The sequence below is a fragment of the Oncorhynchus kisutch genome, linkage group LG27 (assembly GCF_002021735.2).
Source record: "Oncorhynchus kisutch isolate 150728-3 linkage group LG27, Okis_V2, whole genome shotgun sequence".
NCBI lineage: Eukaryota > Metazoa > Chordata > Actinopteri > Salmoniformes > Salmonidae > Oncorhynchus > Oncorhynchus kisutch.
In genome coordinates, this window is record NC_034200.2 from 17,115,095 (window position 1) to 17,140,783 (window position 25,689).

A 25,689-nucleotide genomic window follows, 5' to 3' on the forward strand; every position below is an offset into this window, starting at 1 on the left:
GTTCTGTCTCCTAGAGATGAACGAACTTTGGTGCGAAAAGTGCAAATCAATCCCAGAACAACAGCAAAGGACCTTGTGAAGATGCTGGAGGAAACAGGTACAAAAGCATCTATTTCCACAGTAAAACGAATCCCCTGTATCGACATGACCTGAAAGGCTGCTCAGCAAGGAAGAAGCCACTGCTACAAAACCACCATAGGTTTATGTTTTATAGGTTTTATAGAGTCATTGGGTTACTTCCCAGCTAGCTGCTAGCAGAAAGGAAGAGGCAACCATCTTTGCTGCTAGCCAGATATCCCCATGCGGACATCGTCGCCACAGTGCTCTCTCCTGCACTGTCTTGATGGATGTGTTCCAAAAATCAGCTTTGAATAGATAAGTCAACGCAAAGTGAAACAAATGAGGCCAGAAGAAGAACGAGAGATAATGAAATGGTGACGATGACAGGGTGATGAGGAAGCTGCTCACCCTGCAGTGTATGACCACCACGTGTAGAGGGTCAGCATTGAGCCAGTTTTCCATGGCCTTACAGATGGTACAGATCTTATCCAGAGGAGGAGCATGCAGGTCAGGCCAGCCCGTGTCCAGAGTCTGCAAACACACACAAGGTAAGTCACACATAGACATACGCACTTTGTAACAGATGATGCTCGTCTATTCAACCTCTATACAATATATATGTTAATCTAATTAGCATGGGCAGAGTCTCCAGAAATCCTAGAGATAGCCTTCCGGAATTAAAGGGTTATCTAGTGATACATTTGTTCAAACGGATGGGTCATCCACAAAACGAGTGCCTTTGGCGTCCCTTTGATATTTTAGGTAGAAATTGTGCACCAACATTACATCTTAAAAGGCTGTTATTCAAGGAAATGCCCTTTAATACACAGTACCAGTCAAAAGTTTGGCCACACCTACTCATTCATGGGTTTTTCTTTATTTGGACTGTTTTCTACACGGTAGAATAATAATGAAGACATCAAAACTGTGAAATAACACATGGAATCGTGTAGTAACCAAAAAAGTGTTAAACAAATCAAAATAAATGTTATATTTTTGATTATTCAATGTAGCCACCCTTTCCCTTGATGACAGCTTTGCACACTCTCGGCAATCTCTCAACCGGCTTCACGAGGTAGTCACCTGGAATGATTTCAATTAACAGGTTTGCCTTGTTATTAAAATTTCATTTGTGGATTTTCTTTCCTTCTTAATGCATTTAACACCTTTTTGGTTACTACACGATTCCATATCTGTTACTTCATCATTTTGATGCCTTAAGCCTATTAATCTACAATGTAGAAAATGGTAAAAAATAACAAAAAACCCGGTAATGAGTAGGTGTGTCCAAACGTATTATATTTATCATATCTGCATTTTGACATCCGTCTGTGACATCCAGGAAGATTTGGCGGTGGAAAACTGAGCGGGTTGAGCATAACACATCAACCCTGTTGCCCATAGATAGACAGCCCCCAAAACAACTTTTTTTTTGTTGCATTTAATTGCCACTCACATACAACAAGCTTCCATTTCCCCTGTCAAAAGGGGATTTATGGCTGATTTTTAAGATGAAATCGTCAACCCTGTTACTTTATTTGGCACTTAGTAGGCACTTACTATAGTCATTTTTTTCATTTAACCTTTTGAGATTTGAAAACATGTTTTTATGAAGTCAAACATGTGCTCTTTATGACAGAATCTTTCAAATGAGGTGAAATCAAACCAAGTTATACATCTCGAAAGGTGCCGAATTGGTGGAACGACCCGGATACGGTTGAGATCCTTGTTACCATTGATATTCATTGATTAATGGAAAATACAGCTTAATGGATCTGCGGCTTGTTGATACCTGTATGTCTTCGTGTCCTGGCCAATGATTTGTTTATGCTCTACATTTGGAAAAATACAGTATGGTTGCTTTACCTTAGGGTTCATTTTAGAGAGATCATGTCTCTTCTCCGACAGGTTGATAATCTAGAAAGAAAAAGTATACAGGTATGTATGCATGAATACATTAATTTATTTCGCTATTCAAATGTAACCATTTAAACTGTTTCCAATATTAACTAAAAAAGGCTTCTGTGCTTCACACTATATCACACTAAAAGGTGGTTGTGCTGAGGTTAAAGTAGGCTATTTTCCTGTTATCATCACTTCTATAAAAAAAAAAAAATGTGTCAATGATACAGGGTCACTTGGTTAATAACAGTCACAACTGAAACTTTTCCAAATCAAGAAAACAAACAACCCAGTAATAGAGGACTAGGCTTTTAAGTTTGAAATGACTCAGTGAGATGAAGGATGGCGTGAGACACATGGACGCGACTAGTGCTAACTGACCAGGTAGTTATCAGCGTGCTTGGACTTGAGCATCCGTGTGACATCCTTCAGGTTGTGAAAGTAGATCTCCTCTGAGCATGCCCGGGGGAAGGACACAGCGATAATGCGCTCCGTCACGTAAGTCAGGTCAAGTTCGTATCCCTCCTCCATCTTCACATCTGGGTCTTCTTCCTTTTGAGGAGAGAGAAAGAGAGATGCCTCAGGCCTTGTGATGCAATTTCCTCTGCCCATTGGCAGTATGCATGTTTTTTTTGTGTTTTTTTTACTGTAGTCAGTGATTGATGTGCAAAGTCCTTGGTGTCAGCAATTGTGACCGGCCACCCCGCTGATACCTTTAGAATAGGAACACAGGCCTACTGTAGCTTGTATGACAAAGAAGGACGCCTGTTTACATTCAACTGTCTGTCTGCACAGGTGTCACACTGACTTCCATTATGCCTCATGGAGATATAACCATATTTTCACTATTATGTTTACTTTTAAGTGTATTCCTCATTTCTATTAAACTCCATGTAAAACAAAAAGTAACTGCTGCTGAATAGGAAAACAATGAAATAGTCACCAACTGATCATGTTCAAGTTGACACAGTAAAAACAAGACAGACCGCAACAATGAAGAAAAAAAAAACTTCTGAAGACTGTAAGAATTCTGGATGAAACCAGTCGTGTGCAGTGTGCCGTGTAGCCCTGAAACATGGCGTATTCCTGTGACCTCATGGCCATGAACTTCCTGTGTAGCTGCTAGAGAGAGAGAGAGAGAGAGAGAGAGAGAGAGAGAGAGAGAGAGAGAGAGGGAGGGAGGCTTCCCCCACACATCTCTTATCTAGCCTATCCATTGTAATCTGTGTTCTAGACTTCTGGCCCAGTGCTCTGTCTTGCCTGTCAGCTGGGAAGTGATTCTTTAAACAACAGGCAAGCTGTTAGCTGGCATCCCTGCAAAGATAATCCATCAAAAATACCACAATACAAATCTCAGTGTGAATATTTCTTGGAATCATTTTTTACATCAGAATCATATTCTATTTCAATGCCATTCTATCAGTTTCCCAATTTCACTGACAACGACAAGAATCAAACCAAGTACAGGTAATAAAGTTTGATGAGTTCTCAAACAGTATTGATTTCAAGGTAGTTCCCCAACAGGACATGGCTCTGGAAAACTCTCAACATGTACATGTAAATCTATTTCATGCCTGATCTCCTTCCAATCTAGACCAACACGATGGCGACAAATAGTCAGCTTGGAATTTTCTGTTCACAGCCCAACACCACACACACATGTAGGCCTATAGAAAGGCTAATGAATCAAAATGTGGTGTTCCAGTCGAGTCACCTGCTTGCTTGTTGTGATTAACAGTGAAAAGGCCTTGGTCTGTCCCATTGGGGAATGTGCCTGTTAATTAAGTCTGAAGTGACTGCAGGCTAAAGTCAAACACTTTGAATGACTCTGGAAAGAAGGGCCAGGGTTGTAAACCAGGGAGCCGCGGCCTACTGCACCCAGGGGACTTAAACCACCCCTCAGAGTGGAATAAAAGGGGGCTATGTGTGTGTGTGTGTGTGTGTGCGTGTGTGTGAGAGGGTCATCGCTAGGGGAAACGGACTGGGGGTAGTGGAGGGTGTGTGTGTGCGTGTGTGGGTGCGTGTGTGTGTGTGTGCGTGTGTGCGTGTGTGGGTGTGTGTGTGTGTGCGTGTGTGCATGTGTGTGTGTGTGTGTGTGTGTGTGTGTGTGTGTGTGTAAGGGGTGGTCACACACAGTTGGTGTTAATAGTGGGGTTAGTCTATTTCCCTCAGGAGCTGCAGGAAAAACTGTTGGCTAATGAGAATTTAATGAACAGGTTGACCGGTCAACACTTGAAAGATGTGTTTTCAGTGGTGAAGGGGACTGTGTGACAGGAAGGCTGGACTGGACTGTGTTTTAGAAAGTGTCTGAGCATGGTGAAAGAGAGAGGAGAGGGGTTCTGGAAACCACCACTACTTAACCTCTGAATGACTCTAAGGTGTTATAGAATGTTGTTTCAATAAAGTTATTAAAACGCTGAAGTTAAAGATCTGTTTGTGTTTAATAGTCTACCCTCGCAGAGGTATTTGAAAGAATCAATGTGTGCAAAGTCTTCCCTTATCCCATGAAGTTCTACGGAGGGTAGGCCTAAATCATAGTAAAGTTGAATTACTTTATTAACAGACTATCCTTTCATTCAATTGAGACATTTTAATTTCCAAAACATAGGTCTATTCGATACATCGAAACATATGTCAGTCTACTTGATGACAAATGTACATTTCAGTGTGAGCACAGACATGTGAAAGAAGTTATGGTAGCCCACTCCTGGGTTACATTTCATCCTGAAACTCCTTCATTTTATACTCAATTACATGTCAATATAAATAATCCAGACATACGCTATGCTGCGGTAGTGCTTTTCAAGTAGGCCCCTCTCTCCGATAGTCCCATTCTGCCTCTCATCACTCAAGTCAGGCAAACAGCAGCGACTTGCCCCAGCACGCACTACAGATAATTGCTCTTTAATTTACACAGAGTGCTTTTGTTCCTGGTTCGGGGCATGGTGCTCGGCCACAACAGCACAACACAACAACCGACCAAGGCAGCCGTGCCAAGGATCGCAAAGTTCAGCCCACAGCCCACCCATGGCACAATGACTGGGAGTAGACAGTTGAGCAACTGCAGAAGGAAAAGGGTAGTAGAGCTAAGCTATGTGTTGATTGAAAAAGTAGGTTGCCAGCAGACTCCATAGAGAACAAGCTGCAACAGGGCTGCTCGGGTTAGGATGCTAGGGATTTAGGTGTTACTCTGGATTCCCTGGCTGACACAGCCCCTGGAGGTATGGATAAAAGCTGGGCTGGGCTGTGGTGCGTGGGCGCTGTCAACAGCACTGAGATGAGCATAGAGCACTCAGCACTGAGACCTGGGACTGCATCTCAATAGTCTTCAATGGCTTCGTTTCTTCCAGACATCCTGAAGGAGAGGATTGAGGTAAAGAGAGGTGCCACCTCAGAGTATTGACACACAGCCCTGATCTCTCCTGGGAACCACACCCCTCACCTGGTTGTAGCTGACACAGCATGGAATCTCAAATCATAAACTGCAGGGGAGGCAACAGAAGAAACACTGAGCGCTGTTGACAGGCTGGGGATAAAATCCACCCACTAATAATCCATGTTGGTCAGCCTCTGAGAATTGAAGCATGGTCCAATCATGTGAACATTGATGGTTGTTTACATTTTTGATCACATTGTGGTGACAACATTTGCCAAAAACCCAGCATTCTGGACCGTCACAAATAATAAAGTAATCTAAGGGACTGTTCAAAAATTACTTGGGGGGTGGGGTCCAAAATAGGAGAGGGGGTGTAACTTTTTCTTTTGCTTTGGGGAGGGTTGTATGTCTTTTTTCTTGGGCACAGAGGAGGGGAGTGCATTTTCTCCAAGGTTTACATTCAGTATTTTGCAGGTTTTCCTATATAGGCCTAATTTCTTGCATCCTAGTCACATTTCCTCATCTGCTTGCATGTGCCTCCCTAATCAAGGTGTTTTGGTGCTTCCCCACCCTACGCTTTTCCGTGTGCTAACTATACCACAAGTCAATATAGTCTACCTGTCTTACTGTCTATCCTGCCCTCTATTCACCATTCATAGTGAAAATAGTGGTAGGTGGATCGATTGCCAAGATCTGCTATAGGCTAACTAGCAATCATACCACACATCAAATCATTCAAAGCTGCACCAACATGTTCAATATACAGTACCAGGCAAAAGTTTGGACACACCTACTCATTCAAGGGTTTTTCTTCATTTCTATTTTCTACATTGTAGAATAACAGTAAAGACATTAAAACTATGAAATAACACATATAGAATAATGTCGTAACCAAAAAAGTGTTAAACAAATCAAAATATATTTTACATTTGAGATTCTTGAAAATAGCCACCCTTTGCCTTGATGACAGCTTGCACACTCTTGGCATTCTCTCAACCATCTTCATGAGGGCAGTCACCTGGAATGCATTTCAATTAACAGGTGTGCCTTGTTAAAAGTACATTTGTGGAATTTCTTTTCTTCTTAATGTGTTTGAGCCAATCAGTTCAAATCAAAGTTTTTGTCACGTGCGCTGAATACAACAGGTGTAGTAGTCCTTACAGTGAAATGCTTACTTACAGGCTCTAACCAATAGTGCAAAAAAGGTATTAGGTGAACAATAGGTAGATAAAGAAATAAAACAACAGTAAAAAGACAGGCTGTAAACAGTAGCGAGGCTATAAAAGTAGCGAGGCTACATACAGACACCGGATAGTCAGGCTGATTGAGGTAGTATGTACATGTAGATATGGTTAAAGTGACTATGCATATATGATGAACAGAAAGTAGCAGTAGCAGGAACACAATGCAAATAGTCCGGGTAATAAGGGGGTAAAAACTGTTGAGAAGACAAGATAGCCCTATTTGGTAAAAGACCAATCCATGTTATGGCAAGAACAGCTCAAATACTTTAAGACATTTAAGACATTTAAGACATTACTTTAAGACATGAAGGTCAGTCAATGCGGAAAATTTCAAGAACTTTGAAAGTTTCTTCAAGTGCAGTCGCTTAAACCATCAAGCTCTATGATGAAACTGACTCTCATGAGGACCGCCACAGGAAAGGAAGACCCAGAGTTACCTCTGCTGCAGAGGATACGTTCATTAGAGTTACCAGCCTCAGAAATGGGCAATTAACTGCACCTCAGATTGCAGCCCAAATCAATGCTTCACAGAGTTCAAGTAACAGACACATATCAACATCAACTGTTCAAAGGAGACTGAGTGAATCAGGCCTTTATGGTCGAATTGCTGCAAAGAAACTACTACTAAAGGACACCAATAAGAAGAAGAGACTTCATTGGGCCAAGAAACATGATCAATGGACATTAGACTGGTGGAAATCTATCCTTTTGCCTGATGAGTCCGAAGTTTAGATTTTTGGTTCCAACCGCAATGTCTTTGTGAGACGCAGAGTAGGTGAACTGATGATGTCCGCACATGTGTTTCCCACAGTGAAGCATGGAGGAGGAGGTGATGGTGTGTGTGTGTGTGTGTGTGTGTGTGTGTGTGTGTGTGTGTGTGTGTGTGTGTGTGTGTGTGTGTGTGTGTGTGTGTGTGTGGGGGGGGGGGCTATGCTGGTGACACTGTCGGTGATTTATTTAGAATTCAAGGCACACTTTACCAGCATGGCTACCATAGCATTCTGCAGCGATACACAATCCCATCTGGTTTGCGCTTTATGGGACTATCATTTTTTTTCAACGGGATGGTGTTCTGCATCAGATGACGTGGCCTCCACAATCACCCAACCTCAACCCAATTGAGATGGTTTGGGATGAGTTGGACCGCAGAGTGAAGGAAAAGCAGCCAACAAGTGCTCAGCATATGTGGAAACTCCTTCAAGACTGTTGTAAAAGTATTCCAGGTGAAGCTGGTTGAGAGAATGCCAAACGTGTGCAAAGCTGTCATCAAGGCAAAGGTTGGCTACTTTGAAGAATCTCAAATCTACCCTTGAATGAGTAGGTGTGTCCAAACCTTTGACTGGTACTGTAAATTTGGAGGCGGCAGGTAGCGTAGTGGTTAGAGTGTTGGACTAGTAACCGAAAGGTTGCAAGATTGAATCCCTGAGATGACAAGTTAAAAATCTGTCGTTCTGCCTCTGAACTAGGCAGTTAACCCACTGTTCCTAGGCTGTCATTGAAAATAAGAATTTGTTCTTAACTGACTTGCCTAGTTAAATAAAGGTATAAAAAAAAATCTACTAAAGAAAGCGTGTCTCATTATCAGAAGTAAAAATACAGCCAGAAAGGTCAGCTACTGTGCCTTCCTAGACCGTATAAACTGTTGACATTAGACCCACAACTGATCCAAATGGTTGCCTAGGCTAGATGCATTCTTTAGTGGATCATCAATCTCCTAAATTGTCCTAAAGTAATGTGGCCACATATGCTCCCAGCAGGGCCAGTTATTCAGGAAACCTTAACACGCTCTCTGCCTCCTATTTGATCTGAGTGGCTTTCCCTCATGCTCCTAGAACCTAATTCTTCAATATAGCCTTAATATTTGTCATTTCACTTTTAAAGTGTATTACTTTTCATGTGTGGCATGAACACAACAAGTCACAATGTTTTAATCTGAATAGGCTACTTCATAAGTCTGCTGTAGGCTGCCTCCGCAAGTTTATCCACTAATATACTGCGATTCCAGCATCCAAACAGGGCACTGTGCGCCCCCCCATTTGATGAATGGAAAGAGAAATCTCCCACTGGGCATACCACCAGTGGGGTGTCCAGAACATTTTGAATGGGGTGGCCAAGGTGGGGCCCAGACCCAGTTTATGGGGGCCATAACATTTTGAACCTTAATCGTTGGAAGGTGGATTTTTTCAAAATAATTATGATGGTTCAACAGCTTTGGTTTGGTATATTTCCCTGTTCAAATAAATCAGCAATCAATTCCAAAAGTCTTGTTACAGTGTTTGCATCAGGGACATCAATTGGATATGGCTGGCTAGCTTAACACCAACAATTTAAAATACATTTTAGTAATTTAGCATACACTCTTCTCCAGAGCGACTTACAGGAGCAATTTGAGTTTAGTGCCTTGCCCAATCAACAAATGATTCACCTACGGTTTTGACCCAGTGACCTTTTGGTTACTGGCCCAATGTGCTTAACCACTAGGCTACTAAAATCATTCCAATCCCTACTTCAAGGCAAATGCAGTTTAGAGGTATGAAAGGGCTGACTTTAAGACCATGGGGACACCTGGCCATTGGAAGGGAAGGCTGTTTGTATGGCTGGCTTTATGGACAGCCAGTCCATTCAGCTGCAGTGCAGAAGTGCAGATGGCTGTAGTAGATGGCTTTGGCTAGGTAACTGCTTGCGTGTGCACACATTTTTTTATGGCCTTTATAGTACATGTAATTTAACTGTAAAAATGTCCCTTTAAATTTGTCAGGAACCCACCAGTCATTATGTTTTCATCTGATTGTCAAAGAAATCACTTCAAACCTTAGGTTAAGTTTGTCTACTCCACAGTAAGTCCAGCATCCGAACAGTGTACTGTGCACACGCAATTTGAATGGAAAGGGACATCTATTACAAACACCATAAGTGTAATGACATTCAGCCTACAAAGTGGTGTGTATTCCTAAAAAAAATATATACAATAACAAAAGAAACAAACTTCTACAATAATTTCTCATTCATGTCTATCCATGTTTCATAATTGAATCTATTTCACCAAAGAAAGCATCCGGGCAAGGCAAACAGTGGCACTCTGTCTTAGTATTTGTAGCCCATGTATCTGATGCTGTCTGGCCAAAAATAATATGACAAGTCCAGTCAGCATCAGATACATGGGCTACACATACTAAGATAGAGGGGCTCTGTTTCGCTCGCTCTGATGCTTTCTCTTCTAGGCAGAGTTGCAAAGAAAAAGCCATATCTCAGACTGGCCAATAAATTGAAAAGATTATGATGGGCAAAAGAACACAGACACTGGACAGAGGAACTCTGCCTAGAAGGCCAGCATCCCGGAGTCGCCTCTTCACTGTTGACGTTGAGACTGGTGATTTGCGGGTACTATTTAATGAAGCTGCCAGTTGAGGACTTGTGAGGCGTCTGTTTCTCAAACTAGACACTCTAATGTACTCCTCTTGCTCAGTTGTGCACCGGGGCCTCCCATTCCTCTTTCTATTCTGGTTAGGGCCAGTTTGCTCTGTTCTGTGAAGGGAGTAGTACACAGCGTTGTACAAGATCTTCGGATTCTTGGCTATTTCTCGCATTGAATAGCCTTCATTTCTCAGAACAAGAATACCCTGATGAGTTTCAGAAGAAAGTTATTTGTTTCTGGCCATTTTGAGCCTGTAATCAAACCCACAACTGTTGATGCTCCAGATACTCAACTAGTCTAAAAAAAAGGCCAGTTTTAATTGCTTCTTTAATCAGAACAATAGTTTTCAGCTGTGTTAACATAATATCAAAAGGGTTTTCTAATGATCAATTAGCCTTTTAAAATTATTAACTTGGATTAGCTAACACAACGTGTCATCAGAACGCAGGAGTGATGCTTGCTGATAATGGGCCTCTGTACGCATATGTAGAAATTCCATAAGAAATCTGTAATTTCCAGCTACAATATTCATTTACAACATTAACAATGTATACACCGTATTTCTGATCAATTTGATGTTATTTGAATGGACAAAAAATGTGCTTTTCTTTCAAAAAGTGACCACAAACTTTTGAACGGTAGTGTAATATTGAATTATGTTTGGTTGACAATACAACCAAATATCAACATTTAAATGTGATGTATCTATTGCTTGGGTAGATTAATCTGTACCTCTGACTTAGTCTGGCTTTAATTCCATTTAGTCTACAAATCAATAATTTACATGTTGGATTCACATCTCCATCGCAGCCAAAAATCAGAAAACCAAAAAATACAATTAAAATAAAGTTTGAATTTGTCCAATTCTTTAACTTAGATTTTTGGGTCGATACAGTTATCGTTATTTGTGGTCGTAATCATTATTTAGAGTTAATTTAATGAGTGGGGAGGGTGTGCATTTGTTACAGTACAAGGGGACGGTCATGTGAAAATATTGTTTATGTTGTGGAGGGGGGAGGGGGGGGGGGGTCTTTTTTTATGACACCTCAAGTGCTTTCGAAGGTTAGCTAATCATATTGGAGGATTGGACCACAGCAACTGAGTCCAATTACGACGTCCACATTTTGTTTGTACATTATTTGGTTGCATTTTCCATTAAAAAAACACATTGTGGTGATCGTGACGGAGATGTATGTTAGTGCGTGCTTTTGACTGTAAGAGAGATACATTTAAAAAACAAGATATATATGGACGGAAATAGACGAGGAGCTGAGATGTGGATACAACTCAAGAGAAGTGAAACAAGCAAGACATATGAATGGTAAAGGGAAGGGAAAAAGAGAGGGAGCCCTGTGTTTAGAGGGAAAATGAGGAGCACGTGAAACAGCTTAAGGTGAGAGAAGCAGTATAATCCTTTAAAGCCAGTGTCTAAAATCACACAGATGGGATTTAACTCACTATGCAGCCATAAAGTCCTCAGTCCTGACTTCCACAGATGACCATCTTTAGAAGTTCTACTAATATATTTATTGGTTAATGTCATATATCCTGACTTACCAAGCAAGCACCGTTTCAACAGCACTGTCTGGCCAGAAACCATTACAATAACTGCCATAATAGTCCTTAGACTAGATATGGGAGGGTTTGATACGGGGAAGGAATGTAGTGAACAAAGTACATGATGTAAAGATCACTGGAAAAGTAGTTGGCATCAAAAAGGCCCCATTCTACTAAATAATTTGACTGTAACTCCACACAGAGGAACAGTTATAGTGGTGAGTTATATCTCCACACAGAGGAACAGTTAAAGTGGTGAGTTGTATCTCCACACAGAGGAACAGCTAAAGTGGTGAGTTGTATCTCCACCCAGAGGAACAGTTAAAGTGGTGAGTTGTGTCTCCAGAGGAACAGTTAAAGTGGTGAGTTGTATCTCCACACAGAGGAACAGTTAAAGTGGTGAGTTGTGTCTCCAGAGGAACAGTTAAAGTGGTGAGTTGTATCTCCACCCAGAGGAACAGTTAAAGTGGTGAGTTGTGTCTCCAGAGGAACAGTTAAAGTGGTGAGTTGTATCTCCACACAGAGGAACAGTTAAAGTGGTGAGTTGTATCTCCACCCAGAGGAACAGTTAAAGTGGTGAGTTGTGTCTCCAGAGGAACAGTTAAAGTGGTGAGTTGTATCTCCACACAGAGGAACAGTTAAAGTGGTGAGTTGTATCTCCACACAGAGGAACAGTTAAAGTGGTGAGTTGTGTCTCCAGAGGAACAGTTAAAGTGGTGAGTTGTATCTCCACCCAGAGGAACAGTTAAAGTGGTGAGTTGTGTCTCCAGAGGAACAGTTAAAGTGGTGAGTTGTATCTCCACACAGAGGAACAGTTAAAGTGGTGAGTTGTATCTCCACACAGAGGAACAGTTAAGTGGTGAGTTGTATCTCCAGACAGAGGAACAGTTATAGTGGTGAGTTGTATCTCCACACAGAGGAACAGTTATAGTGATGAGTTGTGTTCTCCACACAGAAGAACAATTAAAGTGGTGAGTTGTATCTCCACACAGAGGAACAGTTAAAGTGGTGAGTTGTATCTCCAGACAGAGGAACAGTTATAGTGGTGAGTTATGTCTCCACACAGAGGAACAGTTATAGTGGTGAGTTGTATCTCCAGACAGAGGAACAGTTATAGTGGTGAGTTGTATCTCCACACAGAGGAACAGTTATAGTGGTGAGTTGTATCTCCAGAGGAACATTTATAGTGGTGAGTTGTATCTCCAGAGGAACAGTTAAAGTGGTGAGTTGTATCTCCAGAGGAACAGTTATAGTGGTGAGTTGTATCTCCAGAGGAACAGTTATAGTGGTGAGTTGTATCTCCAGAGGAACATTTATAGTGGTGAGTTGTATCTCCACACAGAGGAACAGTTATAGTGGTGAGTTGTATCTCCAGAGGAACAGTTATAGTGGTAAGTTGTATCTGCACACAGAGGAACAGTTATAGTGGTGAGTTGTATCTCCACCCAGAGGAACAGTTAAAGTGGTGAGTTGTATCTCCAGAGGAACAGTTATAGTGGTGAGTTATATCTCCACACAGAGGAACAGTTAAAGTGGTGAGTTGTATCTCCAGACAGAGGAGAAGTTATAGTAGTGAGTTGTATCTCCAAACAGAGGAACAGTTATAGTGGTGAGTTGTATCTCCAGACAGAGGAACAGTTATAGTGGTGAGTTGTATCTCTAGAGGAACAGTTATAGTGGTGAGTTGTATCTCCAGACAGAGGAAAAGTTATAGTGGTGAGTTGTATCTCCACCCAGAGGAACAGTTAAAGTGGTGAGTTGTGTCTCCAGAGGAACAGTTAAAGTGGTGAGTTGTATCTCCACACAGAGGAACAGTTAAAGTGGTGAGTTGTGTCTCCAGAGGAACAGTTAAAGTGGTGAGTTGTATCTCCACCCAGAGGAACAGGTAAAGTGGTGAGTTGTGTCTCCAGAGGAACAGTTAAAGTGGTGAGTTGTATCTCCACACAGAGGAACAGTTAAAGTGGTGAGTTGTATCTCCACACAGAGGAACAGTTAAAGTGGTGAGTTGTGTCTCCAGAGGAACAGTTAAGTGGTGAGTTGTATCTCCAGACAGAGGACCAGTTATAGTGGTGAGTTGTATCTCCACACAGAGGAACAGTTAAAGTGGTGAGTTGTATCTTCACACAGAGGAACAGTTATAGTGGTGAGTTGTATCTCCAGACAGAGGAACAGTTATAGTGGTGAGTTGTATCTCCACACAGAGAAACAGTTATAGTGATGAGTTGTGTTCTCCACACAGAGGAACAATTAAAGTGGTGAGTTGTATCTCCACACAGAGGAACAGTTAAAGTGGTGAGTTGTATCTCCAGACAGAGGAACAGTTATAGTGGTGAGTTGTATCTCCAGAGGAACATTTATAGTGGTGAGTTGTATCTCCAGAGGAACAGTTAAAGTGGTGAGTTGTATCTCCAGAGGAACAGTTATAGTGGTGAGTTGTATCTCCAGAGGAACAGTTATAGTGGTGAGTTGTATCTCCAGAGGAACATTTATAGTGGTGAGTTGTATCTCCACACAGAGGAACAGTTATAGTGGTGAGTTGTATCTCCAGAGGAACAGTTAAAGTGGTGAGTTGTGTCTCCACACAGAGGAACAGTTATAGTGGTAAGTTGTATCTGCACACAGAGGAACAGTTATAGTGGTGAGTTGTATATCCACCCAGAGGAACAGTTAAAGTGGTGAGTTGTATCTCCAGAGGAACAGTTATAGTGGTGAGTTATATCTCCACACAGAGGAACAGTTAAAGTGGTGAGTTGTATCTCCAGACAGAGGAGCAGTTATAGTAGTGAGTTGTATCTCCAAACAGAGGAACAGTTATAGTGGTGAGTTGTATCTCCAGACAGAGGAACAGTTATAGTGGTGAGTTGTATCTCCAGAGGAACAGTTATAGTGGGGAGTTGTATCTCCACACAGAGGAACAGTTAAAGTGGTGAGTTGTGTCTCCAGAGGAACCGTTATAGTGGTGAGTTATATCTCCACACGGAGGAACAGTTAAAGTGGTGAGTTGTATCTCCAGACAGAGGCACAGTTATAGTGGGGAGTTATATCTCCAGACAGAGGAAAAGTTATAGTGGTGAGTTGTATCTCTAGAGGAACAGTTATAGTGGTGAGTTGTATCTCCAGACAGAGGAAAAGTTATAGTGGTGAGTTGTATCTCCAGAGGATCAGTTATAGTGGTGAGTTGTATCTCCAGAGGAAGAGTTATAGTGGTGAGTTGTATCTCCAGAGGATCAGTTATAGTGGTGAGTTGTATCTCCAGACAGAGGAGCAGTTATAGTAGTGAGTTGTATCTCCAAACAGAGGAACAGTTATAGTGGTGAGTTGTATCTCCACACAGAGGAACAGTTATAGTGATGAGTTGTATCTCCACACAGAGGCACAGTTAAAGTGGTGAGTTGTATCTCCAGACAGAGGAACAGTTATAGTGGTGAGTTGTATCTCCACACAGAGGAACAGTTATAGTGGTGAGTTGTATCTCCAGAGGAACAGTTATAGTGGTGAGTTGTATCTCCACACAGAGGAACAGTTAAAGTGGTGAGTTGTATCTCCAGAGGCACAGTTATAGTGGTGAGTTGTATCTCCAGAGGAACAGTTATAGTGGTGAGTTGTATCTCCAGAGGAACATTTATAGTGGTGAGTTGTATCTCCACACAGAGGAACAGTTATAGTGGTGAGTTGTATCTCCAGAGGAACAGTTAAAGTGGTGAGTTGTGTCTCCACACAGAGTAACAGTTATAGTGGTAAGTTGTATCTGCACACAGAGGAACAGTTATAGTGGTGAGTTGTATCTCCACCCAGAGGAACAGTTAAAGTGGTGAGTTGTATCTCCAGAGGAACAGTTATAGTGGTGAGTTATATCTCCACACAGAGGAACAGTTATAGTGGTGAGTTGTATCTCCAGACAGAGGAGCAGTTATAGTAGTGAGTTGTATCTCCAAACAGAGGAACAGTTATAGTGGTGAGTTGTATCTCCAGACAGAGGAACAGTTATAGTGGTGAGTTGTATCTCCAGAGGAACAGTTATAGTGGTGAGTTGTATCTCCACCCAGAGGAACAGTTAAAGTGGTGAGTTGTATCTCCAGAGGAACAGTTATAGTGGGGAGTTGTATCTCCACACAGAGGAACAGTTAAAGTGGTGAGTTGTGTCTCCAGAGGAACCGTTATAGTGGTGAGTTATATCTCCACACGGAGGAACAGTTAAAGTGGTGAGTTGTATCTCCAGACAGAGGCACAGTTATAGTGGGGAGTTATATCTCCAGACAGAGAAAAAGTTATAGTGGTGAGTTGTATCTCCAGAGGATCAGTTATAGTGGTGAGTTGTATCTCCAGAGGATCAGTTATAGTGGTTAGTTGTATCTCCAGAGGAAGAGTTATAGTGGTGAGTTGTATCTCCAGACAGAGGAGCAGTTATAGTAGTGAGTTGTATCTCCAAACAGAGGAACAGTTATAGTGGTGAGTTGTATCTCCAGACAGAGGAACAGTTATAGTGGTGAGTTGTATCTCCAGAGGAACAGTTATAGTGGTGAGTTGTATCTCCACCCAGAGGAACAGTTAAAGTGGTGAGTTGTATCTCCAGAGGAACAGTTATAGTGGGGAGTTGTATCTCCACACAGAGGAACAGTTAAAGTGGTGAGTTGTGTCTCCAGAGGAACCGTTATAGTGGTGAGTTATATCTCCACACGGAGGAACAGTTAAAGTGGTGAGTTGTATCTCCAGACAGAGGCACAGTTATAGTGGGGAGTTATATCTCCAGACAGAGGAAAAGTTATAGTGGTGAGTTGTATCTCCAGAGGACCAGTTATAGTGGTGAGTTGTATCTCCAGAGGAAGAGTTATAGTGGTGAGTTGTATCTCCAGAGGATCAGTTATAGTGGTGAGTTGTATCTCCAGACAGAGGAGCAGTTATAGTAGTGAGTTGTATCTCCAAACAGGGGAACAGTTATAGTGGTGAGTTTTATCTCCAGACAGAGGAGCAGTTATAGTGGTGAGTTGTACCTCCAGTGGTGTTTTTTAAAATTGTATTTGTTTTAAATATCAGCTGGTTAAAAAAAAGAGGAGGGCCAAGACTCACCAGTCACTGGTACAGAAATGGTTCAGAAATGGTGTACTGTAGTGCCAATGTTATGTGTCAGTGCTACTGCCTGAGTAGGGTGTATCGGGTGTGTGTGAGTTGGCGTCACGCTGCAATGTGGGCTGGTGTGGATAAAATGCCAGGGCTGAATTCTTGTCCCAGTCCGCCCCTGGCAACCTGATGGCCAACAACCTCCCCCCCCATTCTTGGCTCAAAACATCAAACTTAGAACTGTTCTTATTGGCTGGTCTTGGTTCATGATTGACACCTTTACAAAAAAATATTGCAGTTTTAAAACTGCAGTAAAAGTGCAGTAGCTGCAGTCGACTGTGATATTTTGGATGCAGTAATAGCAGAATGACTGCAGTGTACTGCAGTTCAACTGCAGTTATACTGCACTCTGACTGCAATATTTTTTGTAAGGGTAGTTTGTGGCAATGCCGTCCATTTTGGGGTTAGTTAGAATTCACCATGGTCACATTAAACCAGAAATATGTTCCAGTGATGAAAAGGAGAGCAGTCAATGTAAGCAACACTCTAAAAAAGAAACCTTCCAGTTCTCTCTTAACCAAACATTGACAAAACCCAAATCTATAGTCAATAAAGTACAAAGTCAGCCTTTCCACCATGGCCTAAGGTTAGTATGTTATGAATGAGTCAAACGTGCCATAAATAGGCAAATAGGGAAACTAATGTGAAACTAATGTGATATTGCTGCAGGGGGGATATGGCTCAGTACAGCTCAGCATGGGAGGACTTGGCCATGCTGTGGACCAATGTATAAACCAGCCACACGGAGCCTACTGTCTCTCTGGGAGTCAGTGTGCTTGGCCCGGCAGCCAGGTGCTATATTTAAATTTTAACTGCTGGCACGGCTCCAAAGCTTGAGCCTTAAACTTATCTTTGTACTCATCCCCATTAATGGGTGCTGGGGTCCTGTTTAGAGGCCCCTTTGTTTATAAATTTCATGCCTGCTATATATACATATTAGTAGTTATATTATGTTGAGGCCCTCTGGTCGTCTGCCGATTTCATTTCGGTTTTTAGTTCCCTTTTCTTGTATTGTATTGAGTTTGTTTGCCCACGCTCCACTATCTTCTGGGGCTTGTCTCTAAGAGAGTCATAGTTACTCCCGCCGTTTACCCGCGCTTCATTGAATTTCTTCACTTTGACATTCAGAGCACTGGGCAGAAATCACATCGCGTCATCACCCACCTTGGGCCTTCGCGATGCTTTGTTTTAATTAAACAGTCGGATTCCCCTGGTCCGCACCAGTTCTAAGTCAGCTGCTAGGTGCCGGCCGAGGCAACCCGTAAACGGGGCCAACGAGCACCGTAGCTGGGGAGATCCGCGAGAAGGGCCCGGCACGCGTCCAGAGTCGCCGCTGCCAACCACCAACCCAACCCCCACCGATCCACCTTCGGAACGCCGATGGACACCACCCCAATGAACCCCCATAAGAAGCCCCTTGCGAGACCACAAACGAGAGCCCACGAGATGGGCCGCACAACGAACTTCCAGCAGTGGCGAGCGAAGGGAGGTGGAGCAACAGCTCCCCCAGCCGCGGCTCGAGCCCAGCCCCGCTTCGCACCCCAGCCCGACCGACCCAGCCCTTAGAGCCAATCCTTATCCCGAAGTTACAGGTACACATGAATGATCTTCTAAGCTGTTTGTCTTCGACCCTCAGCCACACCAAACGTGTCGTAAACGCTTCAGGAAGTCCAGCTGCTTACCGGGATATTGTTAAGGTGTGTGTGTGTGTGTGTGTGTGTGTGGGGAGGGGGCGCTGTAGTTGTGAATGGATGAAGTTCATCTTTTCAACTCAACACTGCATGTTCTTTGCTTGTGGTGCAGTATATCAATTATCCTTCCTACGGCTAGTTTGCAGAGACTGTGGGCTCCTGAAGGTATTTAGCATTCAATCTGGACGCCATCTAATAACCCTCCCTGATTCCCATCAGTCACTCAGACAACTTGGCATGGATAGAAAGCAGCAGCACGCTTCAAACAGTAGAAGGGATAACATCTCCCACCATGACATGACAGGCTGGGTGGATGAAGTAGCTTTGGGGAGAAGAGAATAGGCCACAGTTTGTTCTGCCCGTTTCCTGTCTCGCTCGATAGGTTTACACTGTGGCTTTGATGCCCATTCAACACCGAAGAACCGAAATAAACAAAACCGAGGAATCTGTTGCAAAAAAAAAAGCTGCACTGTGGCTTTGACCCTCATTCAACACAGAAGAACCAGAAAAGAAAAGATAGAACAAATATTACAACAAATGTTATGGTTAAACTCAAAATATTTTGATTAATGAAAAAAACATTATTTATGGAAAAATTCTAGTTTAAAAATTCTATTATATTTATTAATGATATTATGAATAAAAATGGAGGAGTTATGTCACATATGCAGTTATCAAAAATAATTGGGAATATCTGCTCAATCCAAATTTACAATCAACTGATTGCAGCACTACCACAAAAATGTGGGAGGCAAGTGAAAAAGGGAGAAGGTAGGAAACTTGTTATCCTGCCATATATTAAAGATTAAAGACAAATTGTCTGAAAGGAACAGGCATAAATAGAAAAATATACCCGTTTCATCTGAGGACAAAAAGGTTGACAGCTGCGCCATACAGGTTGCAAAGTAAATTGGATGAGATTTCTGATGTACCAATTCCATGGCATATGGTTTATGAACTGGTACAAAAAAACTACACTTGACTCAACAATTTGAGTTATTCAATATACATTATTATTTACAATTCTTGCCACCAACAGAACAATACAACAATCTCAAGTTTGTAGATTTTGCTGTGAAGAGACAGAATCAATAGGTAATTTATTCTGGTATTGCCCCTATGTAGCTTGTTTCTGGTCACAGGTTCAGGAATGGTTAAAAAATCACAACATGCACTTAAAATTAACCTTACAAATAGCAGTGTTGGGCGATTTGGAAAGCCATAGTCAGTCAATAAATAATATAATAATACTCGTAGGAAAGGTTTTCATCTTTAGATCACAATCTGTGGATAATATACGATTAGAACGATTAAAAAATGTTGTAAATAATCACAGCACAATTGAAAAATATATGGCACATGGAAACCAAACAAGGGCGGTCTATAGTGATAGATGGGATGGGCTGAGTGTGGCTGAGGGGTGGTCTATGGTGATAGATGGGATGGGCTGAGAGTGGCTGAGGGTTGGTCTATAGTGATAGGTGGGATGGGCTGAGAGTGGCTGAGGGTTGGTCTATGGTGATAGGTGGGATGGGCTGAGAGTGGCTGAGGGTTGGTCTATAGTGATAGATGGGATGGGCTGAGAGTGGCTGAGGGTTGGTCTATAGTGATAGGTGGGATGGGCTGAGAGTGGCTGAGGGTTGGTCTATGGTGATAGGTGGGATGGGCTGAGAGTGGCTGAGGGTTGGTCTATAGTGATAGGTGGAATGGGCTGAGAGTGGCTGAGGGTTGGTCTATGGTGATAGGTGGGATGGGCTGAGAGTGGCTGAGGGTTGGTCTATAGTGATAGGTGGGATGGGCTGAGAGTGGCTGAGGGTTGGTCTATGGTGATAGGTGGGATGGGCTGAGAGTGGCTGAGGGTTGGTCTATAGTGATAGATGGGATGGGCTGAGAGTGGCTGAGGGGTGGTCTATGGTGATAGATGGGATGGGTTGAGAGTGGCTGAGGGTTGGTCTATGGTGATAGGTGGGATGGGCTGAGAGTGGCTGAGGGTTGGTCTATGGTGATAGGTGGGATGGGCTGAGAGTGGCTGAGGGTTGGTCTATGGTGATAGGTGGGATGGGCTGAGAGTGGCTGAGGGTTGGTCTATAGTGATAGGTGGGATGGGCTGAGAGTGGCTGAGGGTTGGTCTATGGTGATAGATGGGATGGGCTGAGAGTAGCTGAGGGTTGGTCTATGGTGATAGGTGGGATGGGCTGAGAGTGGCTGATGGCTGATCTATGGTGATAGGTGGGATGGGCTGAGAGTGGCTGAGGGTTGGTCTATGGTGATAGATGGGACGGGCTGAGAGTAGCTGAGGGTTGGTCTATGATGATAGGTGGGATGGGCTGAGAGTTGGTCTATGGTGATAGATGGGATGGGCTGAGAGTAGCTGAGGGTTAGTCTATGGTGATAGGTGGGATGGGCTGAGAGTGGCTGAGGGTTGGTCTATGGGGATAAGTGGGATGGGCTGAGAGTGGCTGAGGGTTGGTCTATGGTGATAGGTGGGATGGGCTGAGAGTGGCTGAGGGTCGGTCTATGGTGATAGGTGGGATGGGCTGAGAGTGGCTGAGGGTTGGTCTATGGTGATAGGTGGGATGGGCTGAGAGTGGCTGAGGGTTGGTCTATGGTGATAGGTGGAATGGGCTGAGAGTGGCTGAGGGTCGGTCTATGGTGATAGGTGGGATGGGCTGAGAGTGGCTGAGGGTTGGTCTATGGTGATAGGTGGGATGGGCTGAGAGTGGCTGAGGGTTGGTCTATGGTGATAGGTGGGATGGGCTGAGAGTGGCTGAGGGTTGGTCTACGGTGATAGGTGGGATGGGCTGAGAGTGGCTGAGGGTTGGTCTACGGTGATAGGTGGGATGGGCTGAGAGTGGCTGAGGGTTGGTCTATGGTGATAGGTGGGATGGGCTGAGAGTGGCTGAGGGTTGGTCTACGGTGATAGGTGGGATGGGCTGAGAGTGGCTGAGGGGTGGTCTGAGGTGATAGGTGGGATGGGCTGAGAGTGGCTGAGGGTTGGTCTACGGTGATAGGTGGGATGGGCTGAGAGTGGCTGAGGGGTGGTCTGAGGTGATAGGTGGGATGGGTTGAGAGTGGCTGAGGGTTGGTCTATGGTGATAGGTGGGATGGGCTGAGAGTGGCTGAGGGTTGGTCTATGGTGATAGGTGGGATGGGCTGAGAGTGGCTGAGGGTTGGTCTATGGTGATAGATGGGACGGGCTGAGAGTAGCTGAGGGTTGGTCTATGGTGATAGGTGGGATGGGCTGAGAGTGGCTGAGGGTTGGTCTATGGTGATAGGTGGGATGGGCTGAGAGTGGCTGAGGGTTGGTCTACGGTGATAGGTGGGATGGGCTGAGAGTGGCTGAGGGTTGGGATTAAAGAGTTTGTTTGGTAATGTATTATTGTTATATAAAAAAGTACCATGTATTTGAAATGTATATGTTAAAAGAGTATGTCAAATGTATAGGTAAAATGTATGTACAGTGGGGAGAACAAGTATTTGATACACTGCCGATTTTGCAGGTTTTCCTACTTACAAAGCATGTGGAGGTCTGTAATTTTTATCATAGGTACACTTCAACAAAAATACAGAAAATCACATTGTATGATTTTAAGTAATTAATTAGCATTTTATTGCATGACATAAGTATTTGATACATCAGAAAAGCAGAACTTAATATTTGGTACAGAAACCTTTGTTCGCAATTACAGAGATCATACGTTTCCTGTAGTTCTTGACCAGGTTTGCACACACCACAGCAGGGATTTTGGCCCACTCCTCCATACAGACCTTCTCCAGATCCTTCAGGTTTCGGGGCTGTCGCTGGGTAATGCGGACTTTCAGCTCCCTCAAAAGATTTTCTATTGGGTTCAGGTCTGGAGACTGGCTAGGCCACTCCAGGACCTTGAGATGCTTCTTACAGAGCCACTCCTTAGTTGCCCTGGCTGTGTGTTTCGGGTCGTTGTCATGCTGGAAGACCCAGCCACGACCCATCTTCAATGCTCTTACTGAGGGAAGGAAGTTGTTGGCCAAGATCTTGCGATACATGGCCCCATCCATCCTCCCCTCAATATGGTGCAGTTGTTATGTCCACTTTGCAGAAAAGCATCCCTAAAGAATGATGTTTCCACCTCCATGCTTCACAGTTTGGATGGTGTTCTTGTGGTTGTACTCATTCTTCTTCTTCCTCCAAACACGGCGAGTGGAGTTTAGACCAAAAAGCTCTATTTTTGTCTCATCAGACCACATGACCTTCTCTAAATCCTCCTCTGGATCATCCAGATGGTCATTGGCAACCTTCAGACGGGCCTGGACATGCGCTGGCCTGAGCAGGGGGACCTTGCGTGCGCTGCAGGATTTTTATCCATGACGGCGTAGTGTGTTACTAATGTTTTTTTTGAGACTGTGGTCCCAGCTCTCTTCAAGTCATTGACCAGGTCCTGCCGTGTAGTTCTGGCCTGATCCCTCACCTTCCTCAGGATCATTGATGACCCACGAGGTGAGATCTTGCATGGAGCCCCAGACCGAGGGTGATTGACCATCATCTTGAACTTCTTCCATTTTCTAATAATTGCGCCAACAGTTGTTGCCTTCTCACCAAGCTGCTTGCCTATTGTCCTGTAGCCCATCCCAGCCTTGGGCAGGTCTACAATTTTATCCCTGATGTCCTTACACTGCTCCCTGGTCTTGGCCATTGTGGAGAGGTTGGAGTCTGTTTGATTGAGTGTGTGGACAGGTGTCTTTTATACAGGTAACGAGTTCAAACAGGTGCAGTTAATACAGGTAATGAGTGGAGAACAGGAGGGATTCTTAAAGAAAAACTAACAGGTCTGTGAGAGCCGGGAATTCTTACTGGTTGGTAGGTGATCAAATACATATGTCATGCAATAAAATGCAAATTAATTACTTACAAATCAAATCAAATCGGCTCTCACAGTTGAAGTGTACCTGTGCTAAAAACTACAGACCTCTACATGCTTTGTAAGTAGGAAATCCTGCAAAATCGTCAGTGTATCAAATACTTGTTCTCTCCCCTGTATATGTAGCAAAAAAGCAACAACAACAAAAAACTACGATATTTGTCCTCCGAAGAGGGAGGGGTTAACTAACATAGCAATTTAAAAAAGATATATTTCAAAAACCCCAGAGGAACCTAAATAAATAATTCAGTGGAATCTGTGTGTGACAGCAGCACCCACCAGGCTCCTAAAGCACCACCTAATTACCGCCTTCGTTCCCAAGGTCATAGAGGAATGTGTTCCAAAATGAATTACACTCCCACTTTATCTCTCCTCCCTCTATTTCTCTCTCTCTATATCCCTCTCTTTCACTTACTTTCTCTCTTTCTCTCTCTCCTTCTCTTCGCTCTAGCTAATGGCTCACATATGTGTGCTGTGTGGCTACAAAAGAGATAGCTTTCATTTCTGTGACACACAATACTGCCCCAGCAGCCCTCAGACCGACAGTCAGTCTGTGCCGTGTGAAGAACAGAATGCCCTGTTAAGCTTAGCTTGCTGTACACACACACCAGCCATTTGCCAACCCACCTGTCCAAACCACGAGGGCCTACTAATCCGTTGTTGTAATTGCCGCCTATTTATCAAAGGAAAGAGAGAGACAGAGAAGATAAGAGAACTCATGTGTTTTCTAACTTCTTTCTACACTTGTTTCACATTTCACACCTGATAGTTGAAAAAACATCTTGATGTGTGTGTATGACGGATGTGAAACGGCTAGCTAGTTAGCGGTGGTGCGCGCTAAATGGCGTTTCAATTGGTGACGTCACTTGCTCTGAGACCTTGAAGTAGTGGTTCCCCATGCACTGCAAGGGCTTTTATGGAGCGATGGGTAACGATGCTTCGTGGGTGACTGTTGTTGATGTGTGCAGAGGGTCCCTGGTTCGCGCCCGGCTATGGGCGAGGGGACGGTCTAAAGTTATACTGTTACATGTGTTCTAATGTGTGTTCATGATGCATTAGAGCTTTTCTTCAGATTGTTTTATAGATACGAAGGTGTAAATGCAGGTGTGTGTGTCTGGATCCAGACTTTTAAGGAGATAAAGAGGAGGGATCTAGACACCGGTAAGGAGGCAGGGTGTAGCCTATGTGAGGTAAGAGGGACTCTTGTACATGTCATCAACAATGGGCCTGAGGCCTCGAATACCACACAGCAGCTGTGGCTTGAAGAGTTGAACTTGTTTTTTTTCTCTCTTTCACTCTCTCTCTCTCTCTGTCTCTGTCTCTCCCCATATTTTTCCTTTCCCAGCAGACCAGCCATTCAACAAAAGAGGTGGAAAAAAGGTGTTTTTAAATGCAAGACTCATAGAGCTATGTGAGGCCTATGCTACCTCTGGAATGGCCCCATATGTTTCACATTATAAAGGTCTCCAGCACAGCAAAGCCCCAAAAAGCATGGAGACCCAAACCAATGCAAAAGACGGCTCAACAAATAGGACATTTACAGTTGTGCAATTCTCTCACTGTGTGAAAAGCTGCAGCCAAAGCTTGATGAGGAGATCATGGTTTTTAATGAACTACACTCACTGTCGAATTCAAACAAATCACAACCACACTGCTTGTAGTTTGAATGACACCGGTAATAACCCACTTCTCTCTCTATCCTGAATCCCGCCTGGTATTTTGAATCAATTCCCCGAAGCGAAATGTGCCTGAACCACAGGTTAAAACTTCCCCAGACTCCATGAAACTACTCCAGAACTACTTTGATGAACTAGCGCAACACTGAAACCAGCTCCCCTGCAAGTATAGCACTACAAACAACTTCAAAACACCAAACCTTACCGTTTTAGAACCAAAGAAGGTCACTTTTATTTTCCTCCTTTCTTTAAAATCCTTCGTCAGTCAGACACTGCTAGGGAGAGGTGGGTAAAGTCCAGTCCAGGTGAAGACGAGTAAAATAGCTCTCTGCCCGTCACACAGGCTTAGAGGAAGTTGACTGGCTCTCCTCTGCTGGAATGCGGTGATTAGAGGCACTTCTTCTGTGAGCTCACTTTGTTCAGGCTCTGCTGCCCCCACTGCTGCTCCCTCCCAGGCTGTTGCTGCTGGCTCCTACTACTGGCTGTTGCTGCTGGCTCCTACTACTGGCTGTTGCTGCTGGCTCCTACTACTGGCTGTTGCTGCTCCCTCCCAGGCTGTTGCTGCAGGCTCCTACTACTGGCTGTTGCTGCTGGCTCCTACTACTGGCTGTTGCTGCTGGCTCCTACTACTGGCTGTTGCTGCTGGCTCCTACTACTGGCTGTTGGCTGCTGCAGGCCGTGTTAAAATGGAAGCTCTGCTCCCATCAACCCTCAACACACTTCCTCCAGTCAGACGAGGCTGCTAGCTGCTG

The 25,689-nt window shown here is 43.7% G+C and overlaps 1 protein-coding gene across 1 annotated transcript in view; it reads right to left on the reverse strand.

Moving 5' to 3' along the window:
* The window catches only part of LOC109872061 (tensin-3), a 78,851-nt gene extending 53,162 nt beyond the window's left edge, over positions 1-25,689 (reverse strand). Inside the window, exons 1-4 of the mRNA XM_020463155.2 lie at positions 25,143-25,689; positions 2,344-2,514; positions 1,927-1,977; positions 469-591 (exon numbers count right to left, since the gene is read on the reverse strand). Coding sequence (XP_020318744.1) covers positions 469-591; positions 1,927-1,977; positions 2,344-2,493 — 324 coding nt within the window. The 5' untranslated portion in view covers positions 2,494-2,514; positions 25,143-25,689. The remainder of the gene's footprint in view (positions 1-468; positions 592-1,926; positions 1,978-2,343; positions 2,515-25,142) is intronic.